General features: G+C 47.0%; 1 protein-coding gene across 1 annotated transcript in view; it reads right to left on the bottom strand.

Moving 5' to 3' along the window:
* The window catches only part of myo3b (myosin IIIB), a 104,026-nt gene that overhangs the window by 13,594 nt on the left and 77,710 nt on the right, over positions 1 to 12,722 (bottom strand). The window contains exons 32-33 of the mRNA XM_036545153.1: positions 11,363 to 11,432; positions 10,296 to 10,416 (exon numbers count right to left, since the gene is read on the bottom strand). Coding sequence (XP_036401046.1) covers positions 10,296 to 10,416; positions 11,363 to 11,432 — 191 coding nt within the window. The remainder of the gene's footprint in view (positions 1 to 10,295; positions 10,417 to 11,362; positions 11,433 to 12,722) is intronic.

The following is a 12,722-nucleotide window of genomic DNA, read 5'->3' as shown; positions in this document are numbered from 1 at the left end:
GAAAACATGCAAAGATTGATCATTGTGAGAAACAACCAGAAATGGGTTCGGGACAGATATAAGCTCAAGTTATGAGTGAAGGTCAGTTCTCACCCTCCACTATTTCTTGCTCATGGACTGTTACCGCTACAAAGTACAAAAAATGCCTGCAACCGCCATGAACCCATTATCAACTCAATGCATTTGGAAAACTCTCTATACAATAACAAAGCAATCTGTTAGGTAAAGTTCTATTCACTTTAGAAGAATGTGGAACAGACAGTTATATAACCATTGTCAGGCCCCAGATTTACTGCATGATGAATCTCCTGTAAAAAAAAAAAAAAAAAAAAGTACCTTCTGTACAAATAAATAAATAAATAAACAAAATTCAGGACACCATTGAGGTCTGCACCTTAGATTCTGGGAAGGAAACTGACAAGGGACATAGCTCCTGCTAATGATGTTTGAATCGGGTTTGATAAGCAAATTTCCTATTCCCCTGAAATCACATCAAAGCACTCAATCATCCATAATTACTCCTGACGGCCTTGAACAAAGATTCGGATTGCAGCTTCCGCACACCTTCCATTACGTTCGGCGGTTTTGCTCCTCTCTCTCCTCCGCAATCACGGCGAAACTGGGAGTGCGCACGGTGCCTCGGCGCACCGTTACGGCCTAATTAATGAAAGCCGTGTGACGCCTGTAAAATTAGAATAACAAAGTATTTCTCCGTTCGCGTAATACAGGTCTGGACACAACGTTCAGCCCCTCAAGCAAGGTGAAAAAATGCGATGAAATGCTGTTACGTTAAAAAAAAGGCACTAACAGAGCCTGGTTATTAGGTGGGGGGGGAAGTATGGATTTAACCGCAGCTTTGGCCTGTGTACTTGCCTTGAAGGTGACACAGCCAACGGCTAATATGCCGCTAACTGCTAACACAATGCTAAACGCACAGGGCCTTTTTGGCATACCCGTAGGGGGTTGGAAGCGAGGTGTGCTTGTTGTTGGGTTTAAACCCTCGGCGTTGCTGGCGGAGCCTCTGTGCCGCTGTGCCTCGCTTGCCCGTGTGGTCGAGCCACGCTCGCTGCTCCTGGCGCTTTCCCGCTGCGGTTCATTCCGGTCCGACCCGCCGCGATTAAAGCGTGAGGGCGGATCAGAGGACAGGTCAGACCCCTCTATCTCTGCCTCCGTTCGGGGAAATCAGCGCCATTTGATCCAAGCTGCACCCCGTACCCCCACCCAGAGGTACGCCGCTCTCACAGATATCCTAAAGGCGTGGGGTGGGAGGGAGGGGGGTGCTGCCAAAACTCACTCCTGCCGTTTAGCACAACCGAAGCCAGGCGGGTCTAGTAAGGGGTCAGGATTTATCAGGCATTGTGGCCACAGTCTCCTCTGCCTAAATTATTGATAGTGGGAGAGATGGGTACTTGTGAGAGGTTTGGGGTGGGGGTCGGGGTAGGTGCGGTGATACAGGCAAACGCAAAACATACAGACGCGGTATTTTATTCATGCAGTATTGATTTTGCATGGTAGAAAAAAAAAATGAGGCGGCCAGAGTTTGTTATTCTTCGCAGCAGACAGACATATTGTAAATGTTTGCATCTGAAGATAAAAAGGAGCAGAATCCCTTTTAAGATAGGTAGTGCTTTCATTTTCAAAGCTCTGGTGATGATTCGCGGTACATCTCTAAATACCAGTTTTAAATCCCCTGAAAATCGGAATGCTCCTCAGAAACAACATAAAAGAGCTGCTAAAAGGGATTTTAGCAGAGTAACTGGGAGACATATCGATTTTCCTCCGCCGACCACGTGCCCGTATCACCTGACTGCTCCCAGACCACCGTTAGCCACTGGGGCTTTGTTTGTTCAGTTGGAGGAGTCCGAAGCACCAAAAGGCATGGATTATAAGGGAAAAATCATCAGTGCGGCTCTTTGATGTCTAAATGAGGCATGTGCAACCCAGAGCCCACTCTCTCCTGCACAAACACCCTGACGCACACACACACACGCACACACACACACACACACACACACACACAGATGTACTCACAGACGTACGCACACACGCACACACACACACACACACACACACGCATACAGACATGCACACACGGGGGGCTGTTTATTGCAAACAGAGGACCCCTGGAAAAAAAAAAAAACACAGCCAGAGAACAGAGAAAGTCTTCGAGAGCAGTTCCAGAGCATTTCAGGGCTCCTGTGATTTATTACCAATGTCTTGATTTGGGACACTGCTGTTAAATGGTAACCCATGTGCTTTGAATTACAAAACACAGCAGGAAAATCGTGGCGTTCTACAGATAATGCTCCAAAGGGCAGTTCCTGCATCTGTTTTGCACTAATGCAGATGGAGGATGTTGTTACTTAACTTTTTTTTTTTTTTTTTTAACACTGAAATCAATCATTCCCATGGCCAGTTGGAGCTGGAGTTTGGGTTGGACTCCCAGACGATCGTTCGCATGATGGGAAGATCCTTATAAGGTGCTGGGAATCCCACAGCTCTGCTGCCAGGATTCCTGTGCTGGGCATGCGTGAGGCTGGCGAGGGATTGGGGGCGGTTCAGAATGGGGGCGGTTGGGAATGGGGCGTGGGGGAGGGCAGGTGCCCTGATAGGAACGCTTTGGCGGATACGGCGCAGGCGGCAGTGGAGGACGGGTACGTGACCCTGTGCCAGCTCCTGCTTCGCAGACTTTGGCCGGGCCAGGCCATGTAACACAATACAGCCACTTTCAGACAGCTTGCCTCCCGGCCCTCCCTCATCCCAACGCAGAATAGCACTGCTGCAAATCACCGAGAATCCATCCCCCGCTGTATGAGGACTCCAAAGAAATGAGAACTACTCTTTATGAACCCTGGAAGCAGCTTGCTAGTGCCTGTTAGCACTCGTAGAATCGAAAGCATGCATTTTAGTGTCTGGCATCAATACAAACTTGTGATGCAACATGTACATCAGGTGACTGCTTGTTTTTTGATCTGTGATATCAACAGTCTTCAGAAAAAGGAGTTCCTTCAAAAGAGTTATGCGACATATAACATCCAGATGTTTATGACATCAGGTCTTCAGTATAAAACATGAGGCAAGACTGCCAGCCTCATCAGCAGAATATTCAATACAGCTTAAGACTGAGAAATAACTGCTACATTACCGTCCAAGCTATTCACTATAAGGATATGAAAGAAAGAAAATATCCATCAAAAAGTGGCAACCTGACATGGAAGACTACATTGATTAACTTGACTTATTATGAATAAGTCATAATTGACGACTTATGAAATGTACACTGTGCATGGCAATCACAGTCATATCAGGTGACAATAATTAACCTACAGTGCACTGCACATTCTCACACACATGTACGCATAACAGCTGATATCTTTAATTTAGATCTGAAGACGCTTCCTGAGGAATGAATATGTTTGCCACGTCCATCAAACTTTCAGATTCTCCGCTTTAAACATCAGATCTGACCTTTATGTTTTTCAAAGGAGAGAGCTGAAAGAGAACACGCTTTTTTCCAGCACTTGAACTTGCTTAAATATATCTGTACTCTTGAGAGACAACTTCGTTCGAAGATTTCTTGCACTAGTTAAATAACGCTAAGTTCCATAAGTTTACTCCTGATGCACTACCTGTATAAGTAAGACATGAAGAACCGAAGCCGAGCCGCTGAACAACAACTAAAAAAGATCCTACTTATTTCATCTGCTAGTTTAGGACAGCAAGGAAAGTCGCAACGGCGCTCCTTTACCTTGATATAGGTTTACGGGAGATTACCCGAGCGAAAAAATTCTGACATTATCGGTGACGATAAGTAGTTTGGAAGTACATCCTGTTAACTACTCTCGCTGACATTAAGAGGATTACGGAGACTGCCACAGTCCACATTCCTCCCTTCCGTTAAGTTGAGTCTTCCTATCCAGCCCAAATCTCCCTCACCTCCGTCTCGTGCCCTGTAATTTGCTTATACGCGGGAGGAATGCGCTGGATATCCGGGCGAAAGGATCCAGGATGAATGGAGGCAGATTAATCACACACAGTGGAGCCCGGGTTTGTGTGTGTGGGACACGGTGGGGGAAGTTTGAATCATTCGTCTCGTCCGCCGCACGGCGGGGCGTCGCAGGTGTGTGCGGTAACGGGGCAATGGGGTCACCCGCGGTTACGGAGGACGCGGGAGGTCCCGGGTTGTGCGGAGTTAGAGGTGTAGGTGTGATGTTGAGGAAGTGGACTATGGGATTCTGGGCTCTGACAGCTGGACAGGACCCCCGGTGTGCGGAGCATGTTTCAGTGCTGCGGTGCTCAGCATATCCAACTGTGAGGGCTGGGTGTGCTACAAGCAGAGCATTACTCACAATCAACACACACACATGTGCACACACAAACACACACCCACACACACACGCGTGCACACACACACACGCGCGCGCGCGCGCACACACACACACACACACGTGCACGCGCGCACACACACACACACACACATGCACACGCACATGCACTCTCTCTCACTCATACATACACAGACACCTACACACACACATGCACACAGCCTCTCACACACATACACATGCTCAATCTCTCTCTCTCTCACACACACACATACACACACACATACACACACACACACACAACAACAACAACAACAACACTCACACACACACACGCATTAGGGACAAGCCAGTCCACACACTGCTGCTGAATCTCCTTCATCCACTCTCCAGTGCCATTTGTTTCAGTGCTGAGACTGTGAGTGTGAGCACGCCGCTGACCCTTCATTACCTGTCTGTAGCGAGTAAAGTGTCTTCCTAAAGGAGGCTTAGTGACAGCTACAGGACACTCTGCCGTCACACTCCATAAGGTTTGGTTCCTCCTGCCCCACCTCAGGTGTGTGTGTACCCCACTAATGCAGTCTGTGCTTCAGCTGGTGGAGTCTCACCTACTTCTCAAATGCTGCTGACCCTGCAACATTTTACAGCCCTGCTTATCTGGTGTGGCCCACATCCTCCTGCACCACGTTCCTTTGCCAATACACGAGTGGGATCGCTTGCCAAAGTGGTGCATTTGTTTACTGGCTAAAGAGTGCAGGAAGGAATCCTGAGTCTTGTGCTTTTGTTGTTCCTGTGTTGGAAAGACCTCAAAAATCAGACTGTGGCAAGTGAAGCTGATTACACACAGGTCAAGCTTAGGAGGTATTAGAAGGTAGGAAGTGTTTGATTGTTTTCTGCTGTGACCAGCTAATGATCTGACAGCAAGGCTCTGCTATGTACCTAGGAGTCAGCCCTTGAAGGGACTTTGTAGTTATAATTTGATATAATAAACCCCTGCTTTGGCTTGATTAACATTGGCTCTGAGCTGAACTACAGTGCTGTATCTGAGCTTGGCTGGTTACACTGGGTCAATGACCTTCAACTTGCGTCAGGTACAGCCGAACCACAGAAAGGGGGGGTCCATGGAAACCCTGTTATATGTGCGTGGGACCCCTCAGAGGCAAAGAGGGAACTTCTGTAGGGTCTCTAAGTTAAAAAAGGCGTTCCTTACCCAGTGGCAACTGCTGTAAATGCATTAGTGGGTGAAGCAGACAAACACATAAAAAGACCTCTGGGTTATTCTGTGTCAAATGAGACTTGCGTCTCTCCTAAAAATACATCTAAAATAACAATCTTGTGTTGGTAGTCATAAAACCCAGGCCTCCTAAGTGGCTCATTTCATGCACAGGGTGATGTCTGTGCTCGACTCCGAGGTGTGACATTTGCCAACAGTGGCCAGGAGTCCTTAGCATTCAGGAGTTTTCGAGAATTTTATAATTGTCGTCGTTCTGCCAGGCTAGGGTAGATTTTGTCAGGCCATGGCTCTCTTGTTGCTCCAATGTTAGCACCCTGAGACTCATTCAAGCCCCTATGTGTCCCTCAGATGATGTCATAGAGATGCGCCTGCCTTCTGTTTGGTGTTTGTGGGAGTTGTAGGAAAAAATTGTCATTGTATTACAGTATCAGTCAAAAGTTTGGACACACCTACTCATGGAAGGGTTTTGTGTTTATTTTTTACAATTTTTCACATTTTAGAATAATAGTAAAGACATCAAAACTATGAAATTGCACAAATGGAATTATAGAATTATGCAGTGATAAAAAAAGTGTTAAATCAACAAATCTATCTTATATTGTAGATTCTTCAGTAGCCAAAAATATTTTTTAAAATAAATTTTTTTGGAAAGAAATTCATACATAGACATCAACTCCACAATTTATATTTGGCTAAGAAAAAAACTTTCAAAAATTTAAACATAAGTCTTTAGATCAAAATGTCTTTGAGTGCATGTTTCCGATTATCTTAATCAGGTGTGTCCAAACCTTTGACTGATACTGTAGACAGTTCTACAAGATTGCAAAAGATTGTGCTAAGAGGAGCCTAAAGTACCACCGGTGATTCCAAAAAAAGAAAAGTACAACCAAACAATGCTTGAAATTCATATCTGTTCAGCCGTATCAAGCATGCACATCAGACCTCTGTGTTTATGTCCTGAAATTGATAGTGGGTCCAAGAAAACAAAAACATGACCTGAACTGTGATAGTGACTGAATGTCTTCCATCACTGCATAATTGCTTTTTTTCCTTTAAAAAGGAGACATCAGCAGACAAACACAGACATTTTTCCTTAAGAAAACTGGAAACGTGTAATAATGTACTCCTGTGTAACTTGTGCTCTTCCTTCCTCTCCTGAAATAAAAACAGTCTACAAGGCAGCGTCTCCATTTCCCCTCCTTTTCATGTGTAAAGACCTGAGGTCTCGGCTCAGACGTGATGACGGACACATTTGATCCCGTGCTGCGTGTGCGAGCAGGAACACCTCAGATCCACACTACTGAGCGGAGGTGCCAGTCTTTTCCCTTTTGGCAGGGAAGGCATGAATTTCTTGTGTGGCCTGACTTTTTTAGATTTTTTTTTTTTTAAAGCTGGAATTTTATCTAGCGAGCTACGTTTTACACGCAGCCCAGTTCTGTGTGAGAGGACAAAGACATTATTATCCTGTCTATCCTATACAGCTGCATGCATTTCAAAGATAACTGATAGCTAAGACACACGAGTTGGGCTGTAAGTAAACTATTAATGCCTTTCAGTGTATATTTGGATTGTAAATTCAAAATATTTGCTAAACAGTCATTAAACAGTCATGACGATTAATCCTGAGCATATTTTGGCAGGATTAATGATACCCATCAACACATCTACTTTTTTTAGCTTCTGAATGTTCTGGCAGCCTGATGTAACTGAAGTAAGGGTAAACAGTTATCTGCCAAACAACATTTTTAGTCTTACATGCCATCCCCAAGGACACGCATGTGTGTGATCACTTACAGAATAATTGGCCTAATTGGTCAGTGCAAACTTGCACATGCAGGTTGTGGGCACCTTTTCTGGGTGGCACTAGCCATACGCCAGCTCTGGGTTTTGCCAGAGGACTGTAGTAACACTCATACGAGGATTTGCTGAAGGAGGCCCCAGGCTCGGAGGAAGCCTTCCTTCCTCGTTGCAGTTGCAGGTCTCCTGTGATGTGTCCCTCGTTTATCACTCACTCGCTCCTGACATTTATTTTTGCCACAACCGTAATCTTCAAAAAGCTTGTTAACATAAGTAGCTCAGCTTTCATAAACCATAAAGTCAGGGCTGACTGATCGCCTGGTCTCTCCCGTTTACCACACAGCTGTAAAACATGGCCTGGTCCTATTGCTCTTGTACTATTAAATCTAGTCCTGTCGCCATGGTGCTATCGCCCTGGTCCTATCAGTCTGGTCCTCTCACCCTGGTCCCATTGCTCTGGTCCTACGGCCCTTTGTTCCATGAAAGGGCTGTGATACTTGCAACGTTTTTTTTAGTTTGTTTTGGCTTGTTTTTTTTTGCAACTAATTTTTGAGACATTTTCAAAATGCATCTGAATTCAGAGATATGACAGAGAATGAGAGAGAGAGGGAGGGAGAGAGAGAGAGATTACCATTTTTACGCTGTATGTTATTTATGTATCATGTTTTGGTATTGCAAATACTGATTTTTGTCATCCAATAAAGCAAACTGATCTGAACTTAAACGGGAAGAGACAGAGAGAGAAGGAGGGTGAGGGCTGAGAGGTGAGACGAGCGAACGCACCATTTGCAGGACTCAACGTTTCACTCCCACTGCGACGTCTCTGAGCCTGAACGAGTGTCACACGCGGGCCATCACTTTGCATTTAAATCGACACCCGGGAGCGTGGAAGAGTGACGAGGCTTGTGTGGAGGGAGCCTTCGCTAACAAAAGGCAGCACTGCAGGTATCTGCCTAAGAGCAGGGGGATTGTCCCTCAGCCCTGCTGTAAGACGTGCCCTGAACAGGCGCCCCCTGAGCCAGAGTGCTAATCTGCACTCGTCCCCTTGTTCCGACATCCTGGGAGGCCGGCCCCCAGACCCCCGCCGCACAGCTGGGCTCAGGCAAATTCATTTAAGCAACTTAGCGTCCGTCAAAAAAGGGCGAGACAGATTCCCGAGTCCTGCCACCCGCTTCTGGGGCCTGGCTCAAAAAAAAGCGGATTTTTGCCGTTTCCCAGGTTCTCTTATGGATACCCCCTGTTGGTGTCCTGAGACTCTCCAGGTCCATCATACCCCAGCCCCCCCCCACCCCACCCCGAAATGAAAGTGATCACCGGGGGCGACAGCGGGGGTAGTGGGGGGGATGAACACAAGAAGGAGCCCAGCTTCCCAACATCTGGCAGGGTCTGGTCACGTGACGCGCTCTCCACCTCAGGACGGATCCGGCTTCAGAGCCACTGCGGATCAAAGCCTGCCCCGGGTGCCTGCACCGCTGCGCCCTCTGCATATTCAAACACAGCTTTCCTGAAAAGGTGCTGCGTACCTGGGAGTCTGTGTGTTTCTGTCTGCATTAGCGTTAGCGTTCCCAAAGCGTTAGCACAACATTAACCAGGACCTGCGGCTCTTGGAGTGAGCGTGGTAGCGACGACAGGAAATCAGATTTGCAAATTTAATCTAGGTGCCCGAAATGGTTCTTCCACAGAATCCTGCTGTGTGAATCGAACTTAAATGGACCACAGAGACACTGTCTACAGGAACAAGGAGCACCTCGCTCCGTTATTACACCGAAGCTGAAAGCGCTCCCAATTACTCAGCTCTTCCCTCACCTGCATGGGCTTGTTGGCTTCTGGCCCAGTGGGGTTTTCTTCGCCCAGATCTGTAAGGTACAAGGCGTAAGGTTCTGCCACTATTTCATGTTTTTGAGAAGTATTCCTGGCGAGAATATGGGAAAACTGGTTCTTCTTCAACACAGTTTAAAACTGTAATTATGTCCCTGCTCTACTGGGCGAGCAACCCAGGCTCCAAATACTTGCAGGGAAAACTATCCCCACACCTCCCAAAAAAAAGAAGGATTCCTTCATGATCTCCATTCTTTCACCACAGAGGATCAACAGCACCCCGTAAGAGCAGGGGCCCCGCGAGTATTCAGCGGGGGGGGGCCTCATCCCCCCCACCCATGAAAGGTTCCCAGAGAGAAGGGGTCACCTGCGCCCCGCATTACAGCATTAACCCGCTATCAGAGCAGACCTGCAGCGGTGAACTGACACTAATCCTGCGCGCCCAGGAGAGCCCTGTCTGTTACATTATCAGGCCTAATCCCCCCGTAATCCCCCGCGGCTGGGTTCCTAAACGCCGTTCCACCTCCGGCTCTCACCTCCCACTCCTAATAATGTTAATGACGGGGGGAGACCCCCCCCGACATCCACAGTGACGGTCACAATCAACCCCCCTGCCCCATCACTGCCCTGGCCCCTCCCCAATCCCCAAAGCCTCCTGGGCAAGGCGCTAATGTAATTCAGTGCCTTGGGCGAAACACAAACCAAACATATGCTCAACAAATCAGGGCTGGTGTGTTTCCATGCCGCCATTATTATGCGGGTCTGTTGGTGCCGCCGATTGGGTCTTTAGCAACAGGCCCGGCGCGTGGAGAGACAGGGCCCTTTGAAGCCCTTTGGGTGCCACGTTTAAAGGGCTGTGATAAGACATTAATGTCGGGCTGACCCCCCGGTTATTAAAATGTCGCAAAAACAATCTGCACTTACACGCAACCACCCCCCCTCCCCCCAAACCGCCTCCTTTGGTGGCTGCCAAAGAATGGCGGTGTGGATTGGGAGGGATGCGCGATGAAGGAAGAATCTTGTTTTTTTCCTTCCCCAAAAAGCACTTCCTTCAGTAAGCCGCGGCGTCTCCGGTCTCCCCCTGAGTTCACCTGCCCCCCCCCCCCCACGCTCAAGCTTACCTTGTTTACTCTGGGACTCCCGCACACCGCTCTGCTTCCTCCGCGGCATCACCCCATCTCCCGCGCCCCCTCTGCCTCGGCCTCCGTCCCCAGCTCTCCCGCCTCGGCTGTCGGGTGCGACCTTCGGACAGACGGACAGACGGCCACAGAAGCAGGTCAACGGAAGCTGCCGGAAGACGCGAACGACCAGGCTCTCCACGAACACAGACCTCGCGATCTGCACAGACAGCCTCCGATTATGCCGCTGTTTTCCTGCTTATTTATTTATTATTTACTATATTGGCAGCCACTTTCACTAGAAGCCATTAATATATTTTGCAATTGTAATCACATGCAAATGCGCCCGGGCGAGTCCTGCTCTTTCTCTCCCCTACCTCCCTGCATATGGCAACACGCTGACTTAATTGTCAGGGTGAAAATAACAGCATATGTGAACTTCCTCTCATATTTAATTTTATCTTTGAATAAAAGAGCCATAGGAAAGTATTAATCTGCTTAACATTTCTAAGTACATCCTCCAAAGGATTTTTGCTTTTTTAATCTTACATATGCTCCGCAGAGTTACTGGCAAAAACTGTACGTTTTCTTCATTTCATCCTTTCAACATCAAATGGTGAGCAGCAAAAATTGGATCAGACTTCAAAGACCATGATGTGCTCCAAGTCACAGAGTGACTCTTCTATTTCACATATTGAATTCGAGCAGGATATCAAAGTACTACCAAAGAACCTCAGGTCTTTACTAAAAAAGGGGGTCTAACATCTGTAGAGAGAGAAGCGCAAAGACAAATCACCTCGGGGAAACTGCGAGCGTTTATTCTCAGCCGTGAATTTCCAGCCTTTTGATTCCCTTATTCGCCGTGCCACCCCATCTCTCCACAGAGCCCCAGTTTGGAGCGAAAGGAGCCCTTTGTCTCCAGGACTTCAAAACACTCTGTCGAATAATTCCGTGTTCCCCCGTCCCTTGCCACGGGTCCACGGGCAAGCAGTTGGCGTGGGAGGGGGGGGGGGTGTAACACGCGTTCAGGTTGAACTCTGAAACCGAGCGGAAATGAGAACGGTGCTCACCTCTTCCTGGTGGTCCCGGTGTGGGTTTTGATGATCAGTCAGAGATCCGCTCCTCTGGGTAAGGTCAGGCCTGAGGAGGGCAGAAAAAAGGGCCTGGATCACTTTCAGTGTCCTTACCCTGCGTATCAGATCGTGGTGTGCACCACGCTGCTCCGGATAAAAGAGGATACTGCTTGTGTTAAATTTATTGCAGGACCGATTGCGCCCGCAAATCATCACACTTTTCTCAAACTCGTGGAGTCTTGCATGACTCGCTACTTCAAGGCCTCTGTTACTATCTCTCCTACTATCTTTATGTAAAATTTCAACATTTGAATAAGACTCCAAACAAGTGTTGCTGCCTCTTCATTACCAACTCGGTACACGTCATTCATTTGATGTGTATTCATTCATTCATGTTGTGTAATTGAAAAGGTCCATAGCGGTTAGCTTTAATACAGCTTTAAGTCTCTTGTAATTCTATGATTATTCTCTGGCCATATGATCTAAATTCACCATTCAAGGGCCACTCTATTCAGTATGGAGCTCAGCACCAAGTTCAAACAGTAATAGGAAATCCATACACTATTCACTGATGTCGACGAACATCTAGAGACTAATTTTTGTAACAATATGATAATGGATACTTAATACATAACAGAACAAGAGAAATGTGTCATTAGAAACACATATGTTCCTTTAGAAAGTAGAAAGTAATTAGAAAGTAACAAACAGTATAGAAATCATAGAGTATGAAATAAAAGTAGTTCTACAGTGTAGGACAGATAAATATCACTACTGAATGCAAATTATCCTGAGGACAAATTGGACACTGCTGGGATGCAAGACGTCAGCAGATGCTGGAATGACTTTCATATCAGAACTCTGCCCTAATCCAGTTAAAAAATAATTACCTGATGATGTTCGCGATCTGTCATGCCATGGACACCACAGGTTATGAACACTGTCCAATTTTCAGAGGCCCAAATTTGAAAACCGCAATAAATCAGATGGGTAATTTCTTTTCTGAGATACATGGTCACCATGGCTGCTGCCATTGTTCCATGTGTTGCAGGTCTACTTTTGACTGTTGAGTTTGATCGATTTATTTCCCCTGCCATTCACGTCCAACACCTAATGCACACATGTTAACAGAGCCAAGCTACGCAGAACCTAATCCCCAAGAGTGCGGCGGTGTGCAAAGAATACATGCAATCTCCCCAATAGCATATTCACTCATTCAGGCTTCCCTTGCACTAGGAGGAGGAAAACGCTAAATGAAAAGTAACAGCACGTAGGTAAGCAACACACAACTTTAAAGCTGAAAATGAAGAGGAGCTTGTGTCCAAATAAATCTATATGGGGAGATTTTTCAGTCCTG

This window comes from Megalops cyprinoides, chromosome 14 (assembly GCF_013368585.1).
Source record: "Megalops cyprinoides isolate fMegCyp1 chromosome 14, fMegCyp1.pri, whole genome shotgun sequence".
In the NCBI taxonomy this organism is placed as follows: domain Eukaryota; kingdom Metazoa; phylum Chordata; class Actinopteri; order Elopiformes; family Megalopidae; genus Megalops; species Megalops cyprinoides.
Note: the sequence above shows the minus strand (reverse complement) of the source record. Positions and strands in the feature narration are given on the sequence as shown.